At 42.0% G+C, this 23930-nt stretch overlaps 1 protein-coding gene across 2 annotated transcripts in view; it reads left to right on the forward strand.

Moving 5' to 3' along the window:
- LOC132573592 (hexokinase-1) overlaps positions 1–23930 on the forward strand; it is an 80891-nt gene that overhangs the window by 2497 nt on the left and 54464 nt on the right. The window contains exon 1 of one of the 2 annotated variants that reach the window (XM_060241159.1): positions 21703–21950. The exons of the other annotated variant lie outside the window; for it this stretch is intronic. Within the exon in view, the coding sequence (XP_060097142.1) occupies positions 21888–21950 (63 nt within the window). The 5' untranslated portion in view covers positions 21703–21887. Of the gene's footprint in view, positions 1–21702; positions 21951–23930 lie in introns of those variants that run through there. 2 annotated transcript variants of the gene reach the window in all.

Genomic DNA, 23930 nt, shown 5'->3' on the forward strand with positions numbered 1-23930 from the left:
TATATATATAGACTCAAGTGAAGGGTAGGGTATAAATCCAATCTCTTCTTCCCCCAGTCCAGCCCTTTTAAAAACACACAGCCTGATGAAGAGTTTTGGAGTACTTAAAAGCTTTCTCACATTTTTGGTTGGTTCTAATATAAAATAATACATGGCTTTTGTTTTTGCACTTTGCTTTGAACCAATGCAGCTACTTATAACCGCTCTGCACTGGTTACAACAGAAAAGATATAGAAAAAATATATTTCCTGATATATATATTATATATTAGAGTAGCGCAAAATTAGAGTAGTGCACTAAATAGTATACTATTAAAGCAGTACAACAAAGAATGACACAAAACTGGATTACAGAATTAGAGAAGCAGTGCAACAGCATGTTGTATACAATGAACAAGCAGTTAACACTCTGAAAATTCAGAAAGCGACAGTAGAATAGAACAGAGCAGAGAAAACTATCTACAATCTCACAGAAAAACCTTTCAGTTTATGGCCTGAGGTCTCTTTCTTTCTTTCTAAATATCCAGCCTAATGAACTGGAGAACTTACAACTGTTTTGTGTCATTTTGGATGGTCCTAGTAAACGGTATTATGTGGCTTTTGTTTTTTAAGTAATCATTATGTTAGCCTAGTTGTTTGACTCGTGGTAACCAGAGTAACCTTCAACAGAAAACTAAAGAACAGTACTGGAGGCTGTAATACATTATTTGAATTGGAATGAGTTCTGACTCACAAGAGCTTCTGCCACAAGAAATGAATTTGATGATTGGGAAGGGGAAGGAGCTTGGTGAGGATGTGATCTTCCATAAGGTCCTCTTTCCAAAACTTCCACAGATTTTTGTGGTCTGGAGAGCAACCAGGCCCGTAGCCATGGAGGGGCCCGGAGGGGCCTGGCCCCCCATCCAACCCTCCTCGGACCCTTATGGCCTCTCCTTTCCCCAGCCCCTGCTTTTTCCGCCACCACTTTTCTCCCTGCAGCTCTGGTGGCCCCCCTACGGGCAGCACCTTCCCCTCCCTCCCACCCACTCACCCACTGGGAGAAACTGTAAAGAGCAGGCTCCGGGAGCTCTTGCAAGGCACCCCCCGCCCCCGCCAATCACATGATTGGCTGGAAAAGCAGCTCTGAAGCTGGCGGTTCCTATGCCGGCTTAACTGCGCGATCAGCAAGTTCAGCACTGGGAGCGGCCAGCGCTGAACTTGCCGATTGTGCAGGAAAGCCGGCGTAGGAACCGCTGGCTTTGGTGCTGCTTTTCCAGCCGATCACGTGATTGGTGGGGGTGGGGGGCGCCTTGCAAGAGCTCCCGGAGCCTGCTCGTTACAGTTTTTCCCAGTGGGTGAGTGGGAGGGAGGGGGAGGTGCCGCCTGGAGGGAGGCAGGGTCACCAGAGCCGTGGGGAGAAAAGTGGCGGCTGAGAGAGTGGGGGCTGCCAGATGGGGGCCCCCTCCATCCAAAAAAAATTTCTGTGGGCCCCCCCAACCAGAATTTTTTGGCTATGAGCCTGAGAGCAACTCTAATTTCTGGAAAAACTCAGGCCTTTCCTGGAGCTTAAAAAGGTAAAGATAGTCCCCTGTTCAAGCACCAGTCGTTTCCGAATCTGGGGTGACATTGCATCATGACGTTTTCATGGCAGACCTTTTACGGGGTGGTTTGCCATTGTCTTCCCCAGTCATCTACACTTTCCTCCCAGCAAGTTGGGTATTTTACATTCCTTTGAGAGAGGCTCAGTAGAGAAATAATGGGCCCAAAGTCACTCAATGATTTTCCTGGATAAATGGGGAATTAAACTCTGGTATCCTGCATCAAGTTCAATACCCTACGGATAACATCACACTGGCTCTCAGACTTCAACAGATTTGTAGCTGGTCCTTTGATATTTATTCAGAGGTCCAAACATATTAAATGAGGTTTGCTTCAAGTAACTATACACAGAATTGCAGTTCTAAATACTGTAGGTCCCCCCCATGCTTTCAACAGTGAGCAGGCCACTCAAAAGCATCTTAAATGTCAGTTGTAAATGGGAGAGTTTCTCTGTGTGACAAATGTAAACTGGTTTAACTGGTTTAAGACAACTTCCTTTCAAAGATTTGGGGGAACTGTAGTGTTCCAAAGACAGTTTTCAGCTTAATCAAAAAGCTATAGTTTCTTGGAAGAAGCCACTGCTTTTTTTAAGTTTGTTTTTGTAGAGACACATCCCTATAATTCCCCAAAGGCAAGTTTCTGAGGTAAATTGAAACAAAGTGGTTAGAGCACAAAACACACAGCTAAATATCATGATAAATTGTTTTATTTGGAGAGGTTATTATAGACGTCCGCTTTAGTAACAAGAATGGAAGTAGGACTGAGTTGTTCTCCACTGGTCTTGCTTCTTTGGGTGGTGATGGAAATTTTGCTTTAGCCTGAGGCAGCGAGAAGGTTCTGGCTTTGTGATATCTTAGATCTTCAATTTTCTGGTGGCATAAGTCCCGAGAGTTTAATTTCTCTCTTAGCACCTCCTAGCTGGAAAACTGCAACGCTTCTGTGCTTTTAAAAGCCTTCATTGTTTATTTTTAGACCATGTCAAGGTTATACAGAGGATGTTTCTCTTGGTTTCCATTAATGATATATTTCACTTATCCCTCTTACTGTAAAGGCCCCAGGACCAATACCAGCTGACAGGACCCTCTGTGTCTTTAGTGGTTTCAGGTTTCTCACAAGAACTGCTTGTCCTTCACAAACGCTCACTCCTGGAGTGTTATACTGCAAAAATAGTTTTGCCAGGAGTGCTGTTTCAGGCTGGGTGGCGTGTGACCTTTCTGGGTTGTTGAGAGACTCCCTTCAGGGAATAAGTTGCTGATAAAATCTCTATGCAAGGATCAGCGACCCAAGACTGCCACATATGTTCTTTTTTCCTGCTTCCTAAATTCTTCATTTACAGACATACACTAACAAGTGGGAAAATCCTGATACAATGATTCATAACAGAAGATGAGTTGTTAGCTTTATTTGTGTGTTTGTGTATGCCTTGTACATTGCCCAGAGTCCGGCGCAAGCTGGGATGGAGTGATTAATAAATTAAATAAATAATAATACTAATCCCACCATTCATCAGTGCAATTGAGGGGAGTGTAGATGCATCCTCATTTTAATCACACAAGAGCCCTGTGAATTAGGTCACATCAGGCTGAGAGACAGTGATGGGGTCCAAAGTCAATCAATGAGCTTTTGACTGGCTGTGCTCCTATGGCTTTTATAAGAAACTACAAAATAAAAAGTTGATAGGCATTCTGAGAAATACCAGAGACAAGGATTGAAAATAATCATGCAAATTACAAACATTAGAACAATCTGTTCTATATGAATTGGACATCAGTTATCCAGGGTCATCTTTAATACATTTTTGAGCTTTAATTTAATTGATGTGCAGAAAGAATTAAACAGGTCAGGGCTTTCCACATGGACATTTTATGATTTTTATACCACAAGGTCAAGTTGGCTGTTTGGATTTTAACAGGGTTTCTTATAGTTGGGGCTTAAGAATCAAATAACATAGTCAAGGTTTGGTCTCAAATAGACAGTGAGCTTCTGGTTAAAATGGAATATTATATTTATTAAAGCATTTATATACTACCTTTCCTTGTGGTTGTTACACCTGCCACATCTTGAAGGGGACTGTATGACATGGTTTTAGAAGGAGTGTTATTTCTAATTGTATTATAATAATTCACTTTGGAAACTCCAGTTCAGCTGACTGATTACACTGATTTGCATTGCTCTGTCTATGTACAGTCAGGGTGCAAGCAGACTACAGGCTTGGCCACGCCTCTAATTTCTCTGGAACTCTTTCTTCCAGAGAAATATGATCATACACACCTAATCCTCCCTCACCCTGTGGTTGAGTGATCAAACTGCAACTGTGCACTCACCACAGCAAGAGTGGACAGCTTTTTTAAAGTCTGCTTTGTGCATGTGCATAACCACTTACTCGCTGTTGGGTGAATATGTGGTTATGCACGTATCAGTAATAGTGAAAAATATGGCAACCAGGGATTGGAAGTCTCAAACCTCCCAAATGCGCCATGGAGAGATCAGATGTCGGAAGTGTGCAGTGAGACTGGTCAATCAAAAAACTCTGGACTTTATCCCTAGTGTTGGGAAAGTCGGGGGTGAAGATAGGTGGCTGATGAGTGGGGAATGGAGGACAGATGTGGCTGTCTGGACAAACACTTTAAATCTGTTGGGGAGAAGCAACAACAGCAGATCAAAGTGCTTGTCTGACCACACCCTCAAATGCTGCTCACAAGAACTGCAGTTGCTTTTAACCAAGGATAGAGAGAACCTTTTTATTCCTCTCTCATAGCACTAAAACTCAGGGACACCCAATGAAGCCAATGGGCAATCAATTTAGGACAGCCTCCATGAGTATTTATATTCTGAGATTCACAGTGGATATAGGGATACAAGCCATGGTGACAAAATGAACCCTCCACATTCAGAACCAACCTCTGAATGCCAATGACAGGATGCAACATCAGGGAATTGACTTGGCAGCCTTCCCCTGGGGATGAAGAATTTCCTTCCCCCAGCTCCCTTCGCCCACCAAGACTAGTGTGGCTGGCAGAAGGAAATTTTTGTTATTACTGGTTTTACCATAGAATGGACACATTCATTCATTTTTTATTTATGTCCTATTTTGAGACTTACAGATCCCAAGAGTGCCTAACACATATAATCGTGCAATTCTAAACAGAGTTATACTCTGCTAAACCCATTGATTGCACTGTAAATTGTGTTTAGGGTATCTGCTGGGCTTTTCCTCCCTGAGGGAACGCAGCAGAGCAGAGTTCTGGAACCTCTTTGATGAAACAAAAATTAAAAAAAAAAGTGTAAAAGTCCATGAGGGGCATGGACTCCTTCATTTTTGAGAGTTCTGGCACCAGCTTTTTCCAGAAGAAAAACACTGGGTATCTGTACTATAGGACTAATTGAGGGTTTCCCCTTCTGCCTGTCTCAGCATTCAGCTACTTTTTGGCTGCCCTAAATGCAGCCTGTCACTGTTCTGTCCTCAGATTCAATAGGAGCCAGGAGGAATGCATGACTCAAGGCAGATCTGGCCTTGGACAAAGGAAGTGACTCTCTGCCTGATCATCCTTTCTGAGATGCAGCTTTTTTTATTTACTGCTATGATTAAATTCTAGCTTTTCCTATAGTGTTTCTCCACCTCCATTCTTGATAATTTTTTAAAATATACAGATGATATAGTAGTGATGAGATCCTGTTACTTAAACTTTTATTTAACTGTGACTTGAAACCATACAGATTGATGGGAAATTGCTTTTGGTTGTCCATCAGTTTCCCTCTTCTTGTCTTTGTGCAATTCCTTCCTTTTGAGACTACAAACTATTCTTAGTTAGGGTTGCCAACTTCCAGGTGGTAGCTGGAGAGCTCCCTCTATTACAAGGTGAAAGACATCTATTCATCTGGAGGAAATGGCTGTTTTGGAAGGTGGACTCTATGGCATGAAGTCCTCCCTTCCCAAACCATGCCCTCCTCAGGCTCCACCCCCAAAAGCTCCAGCTATTTCCCAACCCGGAGCTCACAACCCTATTCTTGGGTCACTTTGAAACAAGGGACACTATGCCTTTTATGTATGAATAAATTTGCTCAAGTGCAACAAAGAGAGGGGAGTTTGGAAGAATCTAAAAAGCTACCTGACCAAGATTACTCTATGCAATTTTTTCCTGTTGCTATAAAATTTTATTTTCCCCAGGATCTGGTAAAAATGAATATTATGTTAAGACTAATTTCATTTCAGTACCTTTATTAGCATACATAAAAAACACAACAATGAATACAGAATGAAATGCTTCTTCAGATTTGAAATACAATAAAAAATCACTCAGTAAGAGATCTAATCTTAAGGCATATTGTTTATTACCTATGGCTGCAATTATATGACATCAACCCATTCTCATGATAGAAAAGGGATTCCCCTTATTGCAGGACTGAAAGGGCTAAAAGATGTATGCCTCCTCCTAATTTAGTTGTAGAAAAGGTGTGAGAAGAATCTGATAAATACTAGAGGCTTCCTATAGAACTTGATAGGATTGCCTACCTCCAGGTGCGGCCTGGAAATTTCCAAGAATTACAATTTACCCTGGAGAAAATGGCTGCTTTGGAGAGTGGACTGTATGGTGTTATACCTTGCTGAGGTCCCTCTCCTCCTTAGGCTCTAGTCCCAAAGCTTCAGGAATGTCTCAGTCTGGAACTTAGCAGCCCTGGTGTTCCCCAGAGAACAGCTTCAGATGACCCTGACACTACTCAGAAGAACAACTCTTGCACTGACAGGTGCAACCGTTTGCCTTAAATGCAGGGAGGTGGCCATGCCAACAGCATTTATTACATGGTGCTTATGACATTAGTCTGAAGGGCACAACAGGACCCCAACCTCATATCACCTACTTCTCTACATAGGGTTGCCAAGTCCAACTCAGGCAATATCTGGGGACTTTGTGGGGTAGAGCCAGAAGCAAGGTTATGACAAGCATGACTGAACTCTGAAGGGAGTTCTGGCTATCATATTTAAAGGGCCACACTCTTTTTAAATGCCTTCCCTTCATTGGAAATGGAGGATGGGGGGCACCTTCTTTTGGGGCTCATAGAATTGGACCTCCTGGTCCGATCTTTTTGAAAATTTTGGGGGGGTTTTGGATGAGAGGTTCCAGATGCTATGTTGAAAATTTGGTGCCTCTACCTTAAGAAAACAGCCTCTCCCTCAGAGCCCCAGATACCCACAGATCAATTCACAATTATACTCTATGGGAACTACTCTCCATAGTGTATTATGGCATGCCCAGCGGACATTTCCTCCCCCCAGCTTTCTGATAACTCTGAAGTGAGAGGAGGGCCTCCAAACCAGAGGATCCCCTGCCCCCAGCTGGGGGTAGGCTCTGTGGCATGTGGAAAGCTAGGCTAGTCAAATTTGCTTTTTTCCTACAAAACTGTGCCTCTCTAGTGCTTGTTTAAAACAATTTTATTTAGTAACATATGGTAACAATATCTATTTCTTGCATCGTTAACTTCTTTTTATCTATCCCATATATTTCTAGCCACCCCTCCCCCCGTTACTTGACCCCCGCCGGTGTTATTTACTTAAAATACTAACATTTAAAGGTACCCTTTAATAAAAACAAAGATTAATATTCTTCTTCTTTCTAAGACTTAATCATTATCAAAAATTGTCCAATGTCCTTTTATTTTCCACTCTTTTTCTACATATCTTCTAAACTTTTTCCACTCCATCTTAAAAACTTCTAAGTCATAGTCTCTTAAAATTCTTGTTAATTTGTCCATTTCACTCCATGTCATAACTTTTACAATCCAATCCCATTTTTCTGGTATTTTTTCTTGCTTCCACAACTGCGCATACAGTGTCCTAGCAGCTGAAAGCAAGTACCAGATTACAGTTCTATCTTCTTTTGGAAATTTTTCCATTTGTAATCCCAACAGAAAAGTCACTGCAACTTTCTTAAATTCGTATCCCAGGATCCTAGAAATTTCTTGTTGAATCATCTGCCAGTACTTTTTTGTACTTTCACAAGTCCACCTCATATGGTAGAAAGAACTTCATGTTTTTTACATTTCCAGCATCTATCTGGCATCTTATTGTTCATCTTTGCCAACTTTTTAGGAGTCATATACCATCTATACATCACTTTAAAACAGTTCTCTTTAATACTATGACACGTCGAAATCTTTATAGAATTCTTCCACAAATATTCCCAAGTTCCCATCTGTATTTCTTTATTTACATTAATTGCCCACTTAATCATTTGAGATTTCACTACTTCATCTTCTGTAGACCATTTTAAAAGTAATTTATATAATTTTGAAATTGATTTTTCATTGTCTCCAAGCAGAACTTTTTCCATTTCTGTTTGCTCTCTTCTTATTCCTTCAGTTTTAATAATAATGTCATTTTCCACTAAGCTTTTTATTTGTTGCATTTGGAACCAATCATATTTATTATTCAACTCTTCAGAAGTTTTCAATTATGTTTTGCCACTTTGTATTTTTAATAGTTGATTGTATGACAACCACTTTTCTTCACCCGTCTCAGCTGTTATTTTTATTACTTCTGCTGGCACTATCCATAATGGTTTTCTCTCATCCCCATACTTCTTATATTTCATCCAAGTATTTAGCAAATTATTTCTTATATAATGGTGAGAGAAAAAACCATCCATCTTTTTTTCCCCCTAGTACATATAAGCGTGCCAGCCAAATTTATTTCCATGACCTTCCAACCTAAAAGTTTTTTGTTTAACAGCGTCACCCATTCTTTTATCCACACTAGACAAACTGTTTCATGATATCATTTTAAATCTGGTAATTGGAATCCTCTCTCTTTTGCATCTATTAAGATTTTCATTTTGATCCTTGGTTTCTTCCCAGTCCACACAAACTCTGAAATTTTCCTTTGCCATTTATTAAATTGTTTACTGTCTTTCACAATCGGAATAGTTTGAAACAAATACATTATTCTTGGCAAAATATTCATCTTAATTGCAGCTATTCTGCCAAGCAATGACAAATTAAGTTTATTCCATTTTATCATATCTTCATCCATGTTACGCCATAGGTTCTCATAATTGTTTTTAAACAAGTCAATATTCTTCATTGTTATCTCCACACCCAAATATTTTACCTTAGAGGTAACTTCACATCCCGTTATTTTCTGCAGTTCCTTTTGTTTGCTTGCTTGCATATTTTTACATAGAAGTTTTGATTTTTCTTTATTAATACACAGTCCTGCCAATTCCCCATATTCTTGTATTTTAGCTAACAACAGAGGTGTGACTTGTGTGGGATTTTCATTTATAAACATTATATCATCTGCAAATGCTCTCTATTTGTAAGTAAATCCTTTTACTTTTAATCCTTCTATTCCTTTATCTTCTTGGATTTGCATCAGTAAGATTTCAAGAGTCATTATAAACAACAGTGGGGAAAGCGGACAGCCTTGTCTTGTACCTTTGCTAATTATCATGTCTTCTGTAAGATCTGCATTTATACATAACCTTGCACGTTGTTCAGTATACATTGCTTTTATCATCCTTATAAAGTTTCCCCCCAACTCCATTTCCTCCATTACTGCAAACATAAAGTCCCAATTTAAATTATCAAATGCTTTCTCTGCATCCGCAAAGAATAATGCTACTTCCTTTTCTGGATGTCTTTCATGATATTCTACAATATTTACAACAGTTCTAATATTGTCTCTTATTTGCCTTTTGGGGAGAAACCTCGCTTGATCTTCCTTTATAAATTTTATCAAATATTGCTTAAGCCGTTCTGCCAAGATTCTTGTATATATTTTATAGTCATTATTTAATAGTGAGATTGGCCTATAATTTTTTACATTCATGACATCTCTATCTTCCTTTGGAATCAACGAAATAACAGCTTCCTTCCATGTATTTGGTATTTTCCCTTTTATTCTTATGATGTTCATCAATTTCTGAAGTTTCGGAATTAACTCCTCTTTGAAGGTTTTAAAAAATTTAGCTGTATATTCGTCTGGCCCACGTGCTTTTCCATTTTCCATTGCATTAATTGCTGCTTCAATTTCTATTTTTTCAATTGGATCATTCAAGACTTTCCCCATATTTTCTGTTAAAGGTGCTATTTTAATCTTTTGTAAATACTCTTCCATCTTTTCTTTCTTTATTTTAACACCCTTAAATAATTTGGCATAATACTTAAAGAATTCTCTTTTTATTCCTTCTTGATCTACCACCTCTCTTCCCTCCACCACAATTTTATTAATAATTTTACTCTCTCTCTTTTTCTTCAATTGCCAGGCCAAATATTTTCCAGGCTTATTTGCTCCCTCGAAAGATTTCTGCTGCAGCCTTTTCAGATTCCATTCCAGTTCTTTATTTAACAAAAGTCTCATTTGTGTTTGTAATATTGTAATCTCCCTCATAATTTTCTTTTCCCTGGCCTTTTTCTCAGTTCCCCTTCTTTTTTCTTTATTTCATTTTGAATGTACAGCATCTGTTTTTCTTTTGCCCTCTTGTCTTTATTATTCAATGTAATCAATATTCCTCTTATTACTATTTTATAAGCATCCCACACCGTCTGAAATTCTATATCTTCTTTATCGTTTATTTGGAAGAAAGCTTTAGTTTCATTTTCTAGAGATGTCACTATTTCCTTATTCTGTAGTAAATCTTCATTCAGTCTCCATCTTCTCGACTTTTTTGACAATTTTGTAATCCACATTATTGGGTTATGATCAGCCTCTATTTTAGGTAAAATCTCTATTTTCTTTGTTATAAGGCCTAAATCTTTAGTACCCCACAACATGTCAATTCTGGAAAAAGTTTTATGTCTTGCTAAAAAAAAGGTATAGTCCCGCACTTCAGGATTAAATTTCCTCCATATATTCTCCAAGTTTTCTTGTTTGACCAATTCAAAAAAAGACTTTGGCAATTTTCCTTCCTTATTATTCCCCACCCCCAGACCTATCCAGTGTGTTCTTAATTGTTCCATTAAAGTCCCCCATTATCAAAACTTGATCATATGTCACTTCATCAAATTGTTGTATAATGTCTTTTTAAAAAGCATCCTTTGCTCCATTTGGTGCATACAGTCCCAGTAACAATGGTTTTTTTTGCATTTAATATTATTTCTACCGCTACACATCTTCCATCTTTATCTTTAAACACTAATTTCGGGTCCAATTCTTGTTTAATATAAAAAATCACTCCCCTTTTCTTCTGTTCAGCCAATGAATGAAATTCTAGTCCCAATTGTTTATTCCATAAAAATTTGTAATCCTTTTGTTTGATATGTACTTCTTGTAAACAAACTATATTACAATTTTGCTTTTTAATCCAATGAAACGTTGCCTTTCTTTTTTGTGGTGAATTTAGTCCATTTACATTCCAAGATAATAATTTGTAATCCACCATGGTGCAAATTCTTTATGTTCTTCATAAAATCCACGCAGTTCCTGTGTGCTTGTAATTGTAATCCTTTTTCCTTGTAGCTCAAAGCTCAAACCTTCAGGTATTATCCATCTATACCTCATTTCATTGTCCCGTAATTTTTCTGTCAATTTCTTATATGCTTTTCTGTCATTTATCACTTGTCTTGGCAACTCCTTAATAATTCTTACTCTGCTGCCTCCCACTATCAATGTCTTTTCAAAGGTTTTATTCATGATTTTCCCCACCATTTCTTTTGCCATATATCTTATAACCACATCTCTTGGTAGATTATTTTTTTTTTGCATATAGTGAGTTCACTCTATACATATAGTCATACATGTTTCTAGTCCCTTCAGGATCTCCCTCCAAAAATTCTGCAATTATTTTTATTATATATTCTTTCAAATCAGTTTCTTCATCCTCAGGTACTCCTCTCAGACGTATCTGGGTCTCCATCAATTTGCAGTTATGAACTGCCACTTTTTCCTGTGGAATCATATACTTTCACTCTCCCTTCCACCTCTTGCACTTTTTTTGATGTCACCACAGTCTCATTTCTGAGATCCTCTATATCTTTTTTTAGCTCTTCAATATCTTTTCTAATTTCTTTTTTGGAAGCAGTTATCATCTTGTTCAACCCTTTCATTATCCTGGCTTCCATTGCATCTAATTGGTCCTGCATTTTCTCCAGTGAAGCAGTCCTTGCACGGGTTTGCTTATGGTCTGACATGTAAAAACACCGAAAATTTTGACCTCACCAAATTAAATTTCAACTATCATATTTAAAAAGAGGCTTGCTCTTTTCAATAAGCCTAATTTCGCTGTCCTCAGAGCCTCCTGGGCTTAGATATTAATTTTTAAAGTTTTTATTTTTTCCAAAATGGAGGTCGCGACTTTCTGCCTCACTTTAAAAAAATTTTCCTTTTTCCTCTAGAGGCTTCTAAAATAGCTATTAACAGTAATATCCAATAGTATTTACCTTATAATTGTCACCTCTGTTTGCTCCACCAATTTTTAACGTCCCGAACACTTAAATTTTTTAATTTAATTTTTAGCCTCCTAGCAATGGCCGCTGATGTTTTTCTATGATATTATAGTCCTAGAGTAGGCTGGCTGCTTCAATGATTTCCCTTTGCCATCCGATACTTTCTGCTTTGCTTGCCACCAAATCTTGTTTTTGCTGGTAGAGAGATCTCACGATGCTTGACATATTTCCTGTGGTGGCTGTGGGAGCTGCAAGTCTATGACGATGGGGCTTTTCCTCCAAAACCGCAAGTAGACAAAACAATAAATTCCTTTCCACTTATTAGCACTGTCCTTTAAATTTACAAAGTCCAAATTTCACCCCTTCTCCCCTTCTTCTTCCAAGCTTTCTAGATTTCAATTTCCCACCTTCTGATTTTATTTTGTTTAACTTTAATTAGTCCCAGAATGAAAGATAGCAATCTGTACCTTTTCTGTAGTTATCCAGATCAACACCGGTTTTGTATAGCTTTAGATGTTTAGCAGTATCAAAGAAGATTAGGATCCTGTCGAGCTTATGTCAAATAAATGACTCTTGAAACTTCTGCAGAAGATGAAAATGCAACTCGTCTCCGGAGATCCCTCAAAGCCTCAAAGGAGCCCCACTCGGGACTCCCTTTTAGCCAAGGTAAATCTCCTCAAAGTTTCCTGTGCATATCTTGGACTGATCTCTGACTGAGAAAAGTAGGCAATAGGCATTAGATTGCCTTCCACTACCCCGAACAGAAGTTCCAGCTTGCTCCCCTTCTGAGAAGCAGTTCAGCTTGGCATTTTCCAACCCCAGAAGTCAAAACTGTGCCACTCTAGTGCTTGAGCTGATCTCCTACAATGTAATAACCACCCTCGTTCTGTAATACCCCTCTAGCAAAACTGTCCATCTTTCATTATTGCTTTAGATGACTGTGGCTAGAGCTCCACTGACAACCTGCAGCTGTATTCCTGTGGGAAAGACTCTGAGGCCATAACGACACGCAATAGCCCATTCAACTTGCTTTCCCTCGTAATGCCTGCTTGGTTATCAGTGTGGCTTTGAGAAAGTTGGCTTGCAGTGAGAGATAGAAAAAGAGTGTAGATGGGCAGGGCCGGATTAACAATTAGGCAAGTGAGGCACTTGCCTATGAACCCCCATGTCTTTTGGGGCCCTGGGCCAGCTTTCCCCCCACCCCAGTTTTCCCACACGGCTAGTTTATCTCTTCCTCTGTTGGCCCCTTCCCCTCAGCTTGCCTGCCTTGCCTCCTTCCCATCGCTTCCCCCTTTGTCTGCCCGCCCCCTCCCTCCCTGTCGCTTCCCTTGTTGCTTCGCTGTTCATCAGCTCCCTCTTCACCTGACCCCCCCCCATTGTTTCCTTCTTTGTACGCCTGCCCCACCTTCTCCCCATCTGCCAGCCCAGCCCCAGGGAAACCCATCTCTGGAGCAAGAAAAATGCTTCTGTGCTTGCCAGGCTTGCAAGGCACTTTCAGCCAAGTCAGGTGGGGAGGAAAGGGAAGCCGCTGCAAAACTCCATCTGAGCTCTGGTTGAGTGGTGGGCAGCAGGCACAGGATACTTCCCCCCACCTCCCAAAACAGAAATCCAAATTGCCTGCAGCAAAAAAAGTGAGAAAGTCAGTCAGGCAAGCTGGCTTCGTCAGGCTCGCCTGCCCTTCAACAGCTCCTCAGCCCCTCTTCTGCATCTGGCAGCGCTAGGCCAGCCAACACTTGAACTCCTAGGGGAAGCTGCAGCTGCTTTTGCTGCAGGCTCAGCCCCATAGTCAGAAATTACTGGGTGGGCGGTCCAGGGCATAAAATTTTGGGTGAGGGTGCCATGGAGGCTTGGCTGCTTTTTCCAGTGGCCAGCTGTCCGGTCCCAGCTTGCTTGCTCTCATGTTCTTGAGGGTGGGAAGAGCCTGGGGGGAGTGGCAGCAGCGAAAATGGGGCCATGGGGAGAGTGGAGGAGGCAGGAAAGAGCCCGGGGAGAGTGGCAGCAGGGAAAATGCAGTCGCAGGGAGAGTGGGGGAGGCATGGAAGAGCCCGGGGAGAGCAGCAGCGGCGAAAACGGGGCTGCAGGGAGATTGTGGGGAGGTAGGAATGGGGTGGGAGAGCCTGGGGAGAGCTGCGGCACGAAAATGGGGTAATGCCTTTTTAGTCACTGGTTCTTGCCAGCTGCAGCAGGGAGCGCAGGCAGTGGGGCGAGTGCTCCAACTCGGAGATAATTTGTGAGGGGGGCCCCCAAGATTTTGACTGCCTAGGGGTCTCCACAGGGTTTAATCCGGCCCTGTAGATGGGATATGAATTTTCCATTCCTTCTTTAAAATGTTAAAATATGTCACAAACGTTTAATGCATCTATAAATATTTAATCCATCTATAAAGGGAAACCCCATTGTAGATCCTAGATTTTTGCTTTAGACTTAGCAAGATACTGAAAGCAAGATATCACTGTCATCCTTCAAGCTATAGTTAAGTCAATGGTGTATTACCATATTTAGAAAGACCTTTGAGCTCAAAATCAGTAGTCCTTTGTCAGCCATTTAAGTGCTTGTGTGTCAACGTGTCCATGGGCATGGAGATCTGGTAGTCCAAGCAGTGTTCTCTAACTTTTTGGGTCTCCCTTCTGAATATCTGCTTTGGGGAGGGAATAGAAATGATACTGCTCATTTTTAGAATTTAAGTGATTTTTCATTAATTAAAATGAGAAAATAATGTGCACAATTTCTTTAAATAAACTGAAATCCCTTTCTGATAATCCTAGGGTGTTTTTTTTAAAACTGCAAATTTATCAAATGGCATCTTTCTGCTTCATCAGGCCCGGATTTAGGTATGTGAAGGAGGCACCATCACAAAAATGGTGACCCTTCATCACTGTGTCTACTACGCACAGGGGCACAATGTGAACTGGTCCAAAACAATTTTAAAAATGCAACTAGGGTTGCCAGCTTCCAGGTGGGGTCTGGAGATCTTCCACTTTTACAACTACTTTCCAGCTGGCAGAGATAAGTTCCCCTGGAGAAAAATGGCTGCTTTGAAGGGTGGACTCTATGGCATTGTACCCTACTGAGGCTCCTCCCTCCCCCCCTCCCAGTTCCACCCCCCAAGTTTCCAGGTATTTTCCAACGCAGACCTGGAACCTTAAGTGCAGCTTTTAAGCTTGTACAATTTGCAGGTTTGCAGGCAGCTAAAAGAATTATTTGTTCAAAACCAGTGAAAAAGTCACCTGACCACCACTGAGGGTTTATCTTGTACTAGATTATCATTATATGCATTGGCTTAGTATGGGAGAACACTTTGGCAGTGCTTTTGAATAGTTTTTTTTTCCTTTCAAAGATTTCGATGCCCTTGAAAATGTGAGGTCCTAATTACATACATGTCTAGACTGTCTATTGTATTCAGTCCTGAATTTAAATAAGGGGCTGCTGGAGGACCTGAATTTTCTCCGTGAAGGAGCTCCTCACCCAGTGATGTAGGAGGCACCCAGGTTTGCTAGCTCTGAATTTATCTCTGAATGGGGTCCTCATTGTTTCTTGTTGCACTGGAGTTTGGGCTTCAAGGACAGGGAGATATATAGCAATAGAATTAGCAGCAGGAAACAGCTTGGGATCAGGAGGAGATCTTGTTCTTTCCCTGTTGCTGCCTAGCTGGCAGGGCTGTGGTCCCTCTTAATAAGGATACAGCAGAGAGAAATTACTGCTGTTCAATTATTTAAGGTTGTCAGCCAAACACTGGCAACTAGCCGCAGGTGGACAGAGGCGGGGACATGTAGATACATTCTGAAGCCCTTATGTCACTTCTGGAGAGACCCTGGAAGTTATGTCATCACACTTATGGGGTGACAACTTATGGGAGAGTCTTAGAACATCACATCAACATAATGACACCCAGGGTCACACTGAAAGTAAAATTGCAGCATATCCCATACCCATTTTTCTCAAACATAGGTCATTTTATGAACATTAACCTCAACATTCCAGTTATCTTTTCCACAGTGGTAGAAATTCTTATGTATAGTTGCATGCAACCTACAACCTGGGATGGACCCAAACCGACTCACAAACTAAAGTTTGTGATGAATTTTGGCCAGTTTGTGCATTGCAACGTCAAATTCATGGCAGGTCACCTGGCCAGAACTTTCAAGCTGTTTGTAGACGTTCATGCCAGTTGGCAAGCGGAGACATTCCCAGACAGTCTACACTATGTTTACAAAACTTCAAAGCAACAACTTGGACAGTATTTAGAGGAGCATCCAAGAGAGATCCCCTGCAGGTACAGGTTCAGGAATGTATAGGTCACTTTGACAAGTGCGAGTTCAGGAATGTATAGAATACTGGTAGATCCTGTGCAAGCTAGAGACGCAAAACTTGCAACAGACTTCCCTCAAATGCTTTCTATGTACCAGTGTAGATCAGCCACTGCTAGGAAAGATTAGTTACTGCAGTCACAGGTTTACTATGCAGTCTTTGGATCAATAAGGTTCCCTGCAATTGTATTCAGTCTGTTTTGTCTAAGAATTTGACCCATTCTTAGAAATGCTTTCTTACCTTCATAAAGCTGTTGCTATGACATTTCATACTTCAATCAATTATACAGACTTTACAGAGTCAAAGGATGCTTTTTTCCAACAAGCCAATTACTGTTATTTTGAAGTTAAAATGAGAGGTGGGTCTGGTTTCCGGATTTAAATGTAGATTTTAAGTATTTTCTGTTGGAATAGACATGGCTTTGGCATAAACTAGTTTAACAGGTCTTTTCCCAAGGTGAACTCTAGAAAGCGTAGCTCTGCAAGGCCTCACCACATGTTAATTTTTTCCGGGTCTTCCCCCAGGTCTGCCTGATCAGATGCCTGTTGCAAATTTGTTGTTGGAATTCAGCTTCCAGACATACATGGCTTGATTCAAATTGAGGAGTACAGTACAGTTCCAGACCTCAAATGGCCCCAACGTACTATTTGCCTCATTGAGGAGTTCATGTATACTGATGGGGTACACTTATAGTTCTCCATTGGCCAAATAGGTTTCCCCAGAGCTTAAGGCTACCAATTTCCTAACCGCCCCCCTCAATTTCTTATAGCTGCTTGGATCAGGAGTGGGAGGGGAAAGAAAGGTTGTCAGGCTGATGGCATGATGTTACCAATACTCCCTCTAAGCTGTGGAGTCTTGTGAGCAAAAATTCTACTTCATAAACTACTGGCATTAAAGTTGTGAGCGAATGCATAAATTACTTTGCTCTGGGGCCATTTTTCCTGGGCTAAGACAAAAATGTGTGAGCTAGAGGCTAAAAAAACCCCTGTGAGCTAGCCCTCTCTAACCCAGCTTAGAGGGAACACTGGATGTTATCTTCAGGAAAAACCTAAAAGTGACATCATGCCTTTTTAGGAATCCCTGTTGCTGATGCCCTCCCCTTCTTTCTGCCACCCCCCCCCCCCCCAGTCTCCTGCTGGTTCGTTGCCAGGTCATGCCTGGCAATCCTATGGCAAACCCAGTCATTGTCCGCTGGCACCTGGAACACTGTCAGGAAGGAAGTGGGGGAAGATGGGGTGCACAGTGGTGGAAGTGCTGTCATGAAATAGGGGGACATTCTACAATTTGCCAAGAACTCCTGTTGTTTTGCAAATCCTAGTGTCTCTCCCCTGATGTACAGACATCAGGGCCCTGGTGTGATTCTTGTGGATTTGTCCCCACCCACCATATACTCCCAAGGATTGTAGGCTGTAGCTGGCACCCCTACTAGACAGGCTTCACCATTTCCTGCTGGGGGTGGGGGATTCCCTATCCCCAATTTCCATTGATGTCATTCCTGCAGCCTGCAAAAGAAAATTAATGTAAAACAACTGCTGTTGCGTGGTGCTTTGACATAACTTCCATGAAAAACCTGAAGAGACATCAGTCTGGTTTAGGTTTTACCATAGAGCTTCTGGTGATTCCTAAAGAAGTGTGACATCACCGGGACCGCCTCTCCATATGAGCCGCCTCGGGCTCTGAGGTCAGCTGCACAACATCTTGTGATCCTTTGGCCTAAGGATGCCTGACTGGCTTCAACGAAGGCCAGGGTTTTTTTGATCTGGGCCCCTACCTGATGGAATGAGCTCCTGCTAGAGATCCGGGCCCTGCGGGACTTATCCAAGTTCCGCAGGGCCTGTCAGACGGAACTCTTCCGCCAGGCTTTTAATTGATCCAGCGGGTGTCCCCTGTAGTCATCGCTTCCCAGTACCAGCACCTTACTTTCTATCTATATGTGGTTTTATTACTTGTATTCATTATTTATTTATTACGTTAAGCTTATATCCCGCCCTCTCCGCAAGCGGACTCAGGACGGCTCACAACATCACATTACTTCCATTAAAAACCAATAAAACATATAAAACATAATTACATATTTAAATTATTTAAAACATTTCATGGTGCTGTATTAATACAGTACAGTATAGCGGTTCTGAAAGTTCGATGGTGACCATCGGTACTCTGCATGGTGCTCCAAATGATGTCCAGTGGCAGCTCTCTCTCGGTTAAATGTCGAAGGCCTGTTGGAACAATTCGGTCTTACAGGCACTGCAGAATGTAGACTTGTAGCCAATGATGTGGATCTGAGTTTTTGATCTAATTTGACAATTCTGCACTTATTTTGTTTGGATGTGGTTTACTTAATGTTGCTGTAAAGCTTTTAATGTTGTAAGCTGCCCTGAGTCCGCTTGTGGGATAGGGCGGGATATAAATTGGGAAATTAAATTAAATTAAATCACTTTCAGGTTTACTCTGGAAGTGACATCACACCATTGCTTGACATTGCTCTCCATGTTTTCACACACACACACACACACACGGACTCTCACTGGTTGCTGGCTGGCAACTCTAGGGGCTGTTTTAGATTGCGAAGACTGGGGAGGAGGGGAGATGAAGACCTTTCTCCTTGCCTGTTATGGTTCTGATCCAAATTGGGCCCATATGCATCTGAGTTCTCAGCACAGAACATCATGCACTTATCTGACTGCATGGGCCTGGGGAAAATGTAACAGGTAGTTGGACTCTTACAGTGTATCCCTTACAGAGCTGAAAACAAGATAGTCTCAATTGTATTATGTAGAATTAACATATTTTATTTAGAACTTTTTAAATGCCACCTTTTCACCTACATTTGTTTACATGTTCAGAATGTTTCATGTTCCTGTCCTGGTTCCACATACCAAGGAGATGGCTGCCCAGAGGTGTACTTTGAAGCACAAATTATATTTTAAGTAAAGCCGGAGGAACAGCTGTGTTAATCAGCTGCGGCAAAAATAAACAGGAGTCTTGTGGCACTTTAAAGACAAACAACATTTTATGCCATTTTATGTGGGAATACAAGTTTATGTATTTCCTAGGACTGTAAAACTATTTAATTAAAATAAATACAACACTTTCATATTGCAACAAACAATAACATAAAAACAAATATATAAAATTTGTTTTAGCTGCCTTGCTTGCAATTCAAAAAAGGGAGTCCCATGAAAAAAAGCTGCCTACTCAAAGCAAGTTAAACATCATATAAGGTCTCTTGCTGGAGGCCTTCCCCCTGATGTGCAAAGGAATATTTTTTGGGGGAGGGGGCATTGTGTGCATCCCTGAAGTGGGGCCTTTGTGTATTGCTCTGAAGAATGGCCCTTAACCCATTTCCTGATTGGACTTTAGGCCCATCAAAGGCTAACACACCCTTAATGTATGAAGGAACAAAGGAATGTGGCCCTGCAGCTTTTTGGCATTAACTAGCAAAATCTGCTGCTAACCTGCCAGGACTTGCAGCTCCTGGGAGGAAATGAGGCATTTTGTTTTGGATTTCTTTCCATTCAAATAAGTTACTTAGAGACTATGGAAATTACTTAATTCATAAACGCATAACTCAATCTTACATATTGTTTATGCAGAACTAAATCCCAGGCTAGCCCAATCCCATCACATCTCGGACGCATTTGGATGGGAGACTGCCAATGAATTCCAGGGGTGTGCCCCAGAAGCAGGCAAAGGCAAAACCTACCACTTGCCTTGAAAACCCTAGGATAGGGGTGTCAAACATGTGGCCTTGGGGATGCATCAGGCCCCTGGAGAGTTCCTATTAGGCCTGCAAGCAATTTACTGTTGTCTGCTTCCTTCTCTGTCTTGCTTCCTTATATGAAGCTGCCTTATACTGAATCAGACCCTTGGTCTATCCAAGTCAGTATTGTCTTCTCAGACTGGCAGCGGCTCTCCAGGGTCTCAAGCTGAGGTTTTCCACACCTATTTGCCTGGACCCTTTTTTGGAGATGCCAGGGATTGAACCTGGGACCTTCTGCTTCCCAAGCAGATGCTCTACCACTGAGCCACTATCCCTCCACTATCCCTTCCTTCTGCACCACAGCCTGCTTTGCCAGCCTTGCACAATCAAACTACAGAGCAAAGCCTCTATTTTCTCCATTGGCTGACAAGCTCATGAAGCAATTTATGTACAAAAGCTTGCAGTGCCCAGCCATTTCATAGGCTCAAAGCATTGACCCTGAGATTTCTATAAGGAATGTCAGTAAATAAAAAGTAGGCTTGCAACTTACAGATATACACCTGAACACCATACTCGATTGCTACAGCATAGACACTGTCTCCAGATTTTGATGCAATAATTCAGAGCAAGAGGTGTCATGTCAGTTATCAGAGACTGTTAAATAAAATGTTGCAAGAGTGCTAATTTTTAAAGCATGTTTTAAGTTTTTTTTAAAAAAATCTTTAATTGTGTTTGTCTGCTTTATAAAGTTTACATCTCTGTTACCTGGCATTACATTTTATGACGCGCATGGCCCACCCCAACAGGCTCTTATGACAGATCCAGCCCTCATAACAAATGAGTTTGACACTCCTGTAGGGAGTCGACCCGCCATAAATCAGCCGGGACTACTTGAGTGGCCTTCCCACCGCCAGCAAAGCCCACGGCTTCCTTCCCTCCCAAAGGGATGTGCACACAGGACTACATTCCCCACTCTCTCATTCGGGCGCAGCAGACGCCGAGTGAAGATGAAGACTCCCGCTAATGGCTCTCCGGCTCCCAGAAATTGCACGTCCCGCCTTCCGCCTCCCTCCCTCCGGTGGCGCCGCCCGAGCGGGTAGGCCAGCCGTGGCCCGCGCAACGCAGCCTCGTCGGAGGGCTCGTCAGCGGGTCATCTGACGCCGACTGGCGGGCAACGCCCACACGACTCAGCACCTCGCCTGCGGAATAGCGGCCGGGCACGCAGATAGCAAGCGGCCGAGCGCCTTAGAAACTACGATACCAGAGGACAACTCCTTTAAAAAATTCTTTCCCAGCGCGCGCGCGCTATTGTGCCAGTGGCCAAGCATTGTTGCAAAAACGAAGCAGGCTTTTTTCAAAAGCAGGAATCCCCCCTTGCCTGCGGTCCCTCCCTTCCATCACCGGGGAGGCCCTGCTCAAAGCCGGCCGGCCGGTCCTCTGGAGCGCTTGAGGGATGCCTCCTTAACGCGTGGAGACGTGGGGGACGTGCGCTGATGTCTGACTGTCTGGGATGGCCAGACGCAGACCTGCTCCTCCTCCTGCCCAGCCAAGGCAGCGCGCAGGCTGTCCGTCAGCGGGTGCCTGGAGCTCGCTTCTTCCCCCAACGCGTCCGAGCTCTCCAGAAACAGCCAATCGCGGCGCAGGAAGTGGGCAGGTTTTATACTCTGTCACCATCGCGTGGAAGGCAAGGGAGAGGGGGGGAGGAAAAGGCAGCATCTTTTCAAATCTATCTCTGCCTTGTGGGGAGGGGGGGCAAGGAAGGCAGGCTCCTCCTGGAGATCTTGGACTTGCAAGAGAGCGAGAGGGGGGAGGAGAAAGGAACAAACGGGGATCCCTCGGCTTGGAGCGGTCCCTCCCTCGCCTTTGTGTTGGCCGGCGAAACCCACGCAGAGAGATTTTGTCTCCTTTCACCAGGCAGGATGATAGCCGCTCAGCTGCTGGCCTATTACTTCACCGAATTAAAGGATGATCAGGTCAAAAAGGTAAGATGCGGACGGACTCAGGGCACGCCGGAGACTTCGCACGGATTATTGCCGCTCAACAGTTTGGCTGGGGGGGAAGTTAAAAAAAATGTTAAAGAAATATTTTAATAAAAAATTCACCGGGTTTTTTAAATCGGTACAATTGATTTCCTGTGTCCTTGATCTCGGATATATACATCTTCTGTGTATGTATCCAGAACCTGAGCGCTGTGGTCTCTTTGCAAGAGGTAGTATAGTAACACGCGCTGCAGTGTCCTTGAAAGAGGATGTGGATGTTCTCGCGGCAGTGTGGGAAAAAACCCAGTCATGGTTTCCTCCTCTTCCTTTCCCAAGGCCCCCAAACCTTATCCCTGCCTGTTATCTTCTAGGATGAGGCTGTGGGAAATGTCAGCATCTATTTATGGACTTGGGGATTTAAGGCCTACTTATTTCTCCATTCACGTTAAACTATTACGGCCCTTCTTAGTCTTTTTTGGGAAGGGCACACAATATAAACCCAGTCAGGTGTATTTCTTTTCCTTGGTAATAAAATCGGTGAGGCTGCTGGACGGTGAAGGCCGCCTGGACTAAACTGCTAAGGCTAACTGGATTTGAAAAGATGTGAATTCTTTGGGTAATATTATAAGGAAGTTGGAGTAATAGATACTGTTACATTATGTCCACCTTTACTGTATTATTGCCCAAGAGGACATTAAAGGACACAAAACAGCACATACTTGGCCGCAGGGATGTTGAAAGGTATGGGGCTAGGCCTCTCCTGGGTCATTAGGCCAAGGTAGTAACATAATGATTTCCCAAGCCCCCAAAGTAGAGTGAATGATCTGGTTTTGCAGAAATAGTACTATTTTAAGAATAGCAGGGTAGATGTGTATCTTTCTGTGTTTCTGTAGTTTACGAGTATTTCTCGGATAGTTTGTTTAGGGGCAAAGAGAACTGATTATCACAAGCAGGAAACCATGTCAAATTAATCGCTTTAATGCAATCCAGTTGTATGAATGGACAGTTTAAATTTACTTAAGCAATATTGCGTTGTTTACTTTTCCAGGATAGGTGTTTGTCATGAGGGTAACTATAGCTTTCCTTGAAAAAAAAGGGTGCTACTCAAAACTGTGACATCAAACTAAATTCCATGACTTCCAGATACCTTTTGTATATGTTGAGGTTTTACGTATTCATCGCATGTGGAATCTATTTTGGAATTTGGTGATCTGCACAGTTTGAATTCCTGGGAGTTTTTGTAAAAATGAAAGCATTTCTACAAAATTCTACAATATCACAACGATTGGTTTAAAAGAAACCACACAAAGTGTGATGTACTACGCACAAGCAAATCTTTGTCATTTTATTGCATAATTCTATTTTAAGTGCAAACTTTGAGCTACTTCAGATTTTTGCTGTTGTGGCATGAAAATGACCTACTACTAACAAGCAGGAAAAAAAAGGCATTTAAGTCTGATTAATACAAGGGTTATTATTGCAGTAGCTGGTGCATGCATTGTGCTTTTTAAAGTGAAGATACAATATATTCTGGCTGTGGTGTTCAAATGAAAACAGCATTGTACAGCCACTGATTTGCCCTTCCTATAAGGTGTGATAAATTGCAAGGAGTGGTGCGTTGTTTTTTAAACATAGCTTCAGACTCTCAAAGTATAAAGCGTGGCTTTCTTAAGGAGTTGTTAGGATGCATGTGGGCAAGTAATGCAGATTGCATTGATCTTTGACTTTTCCCTGGATGGGAAGGGACCATGTGAGTGACCCTCTGGCTCTGATATTCACATATACTCCTCAGGAATGTGCAATAGTAACATGGGGTAGTGGCGCTCTGTGTGAACTGGACCCATGCAGATGTGTATCTTTTAAAGATGTAAAGATGACTTGGAAGCCCCACTCCTTTCTATACTGGCTAATGATTCAAAATTTTCTGCTAAATCCTAAAGGAAACTTGATGAGTTGCAATTAACTCAGTTGTTTATTTTGCTT

The sequence above is a fragment of the Heteronotia binoei genome, chromosome 6 (genome assembly GCF_032191835.1).
Source record: "Heteronotia binoei isolate CCM8104 ecotype False Entrance Well chromosome 6, APGP_CSIRO_Hbin_v1, whole genome shotgun sequence".
Classification (NCBI taxonomy): Eukaryota; Metazoa; Chordata; class Lepidosauria; order Squamata; family Gekkonidae; genus Heteronotia; species Heteronotia binoei.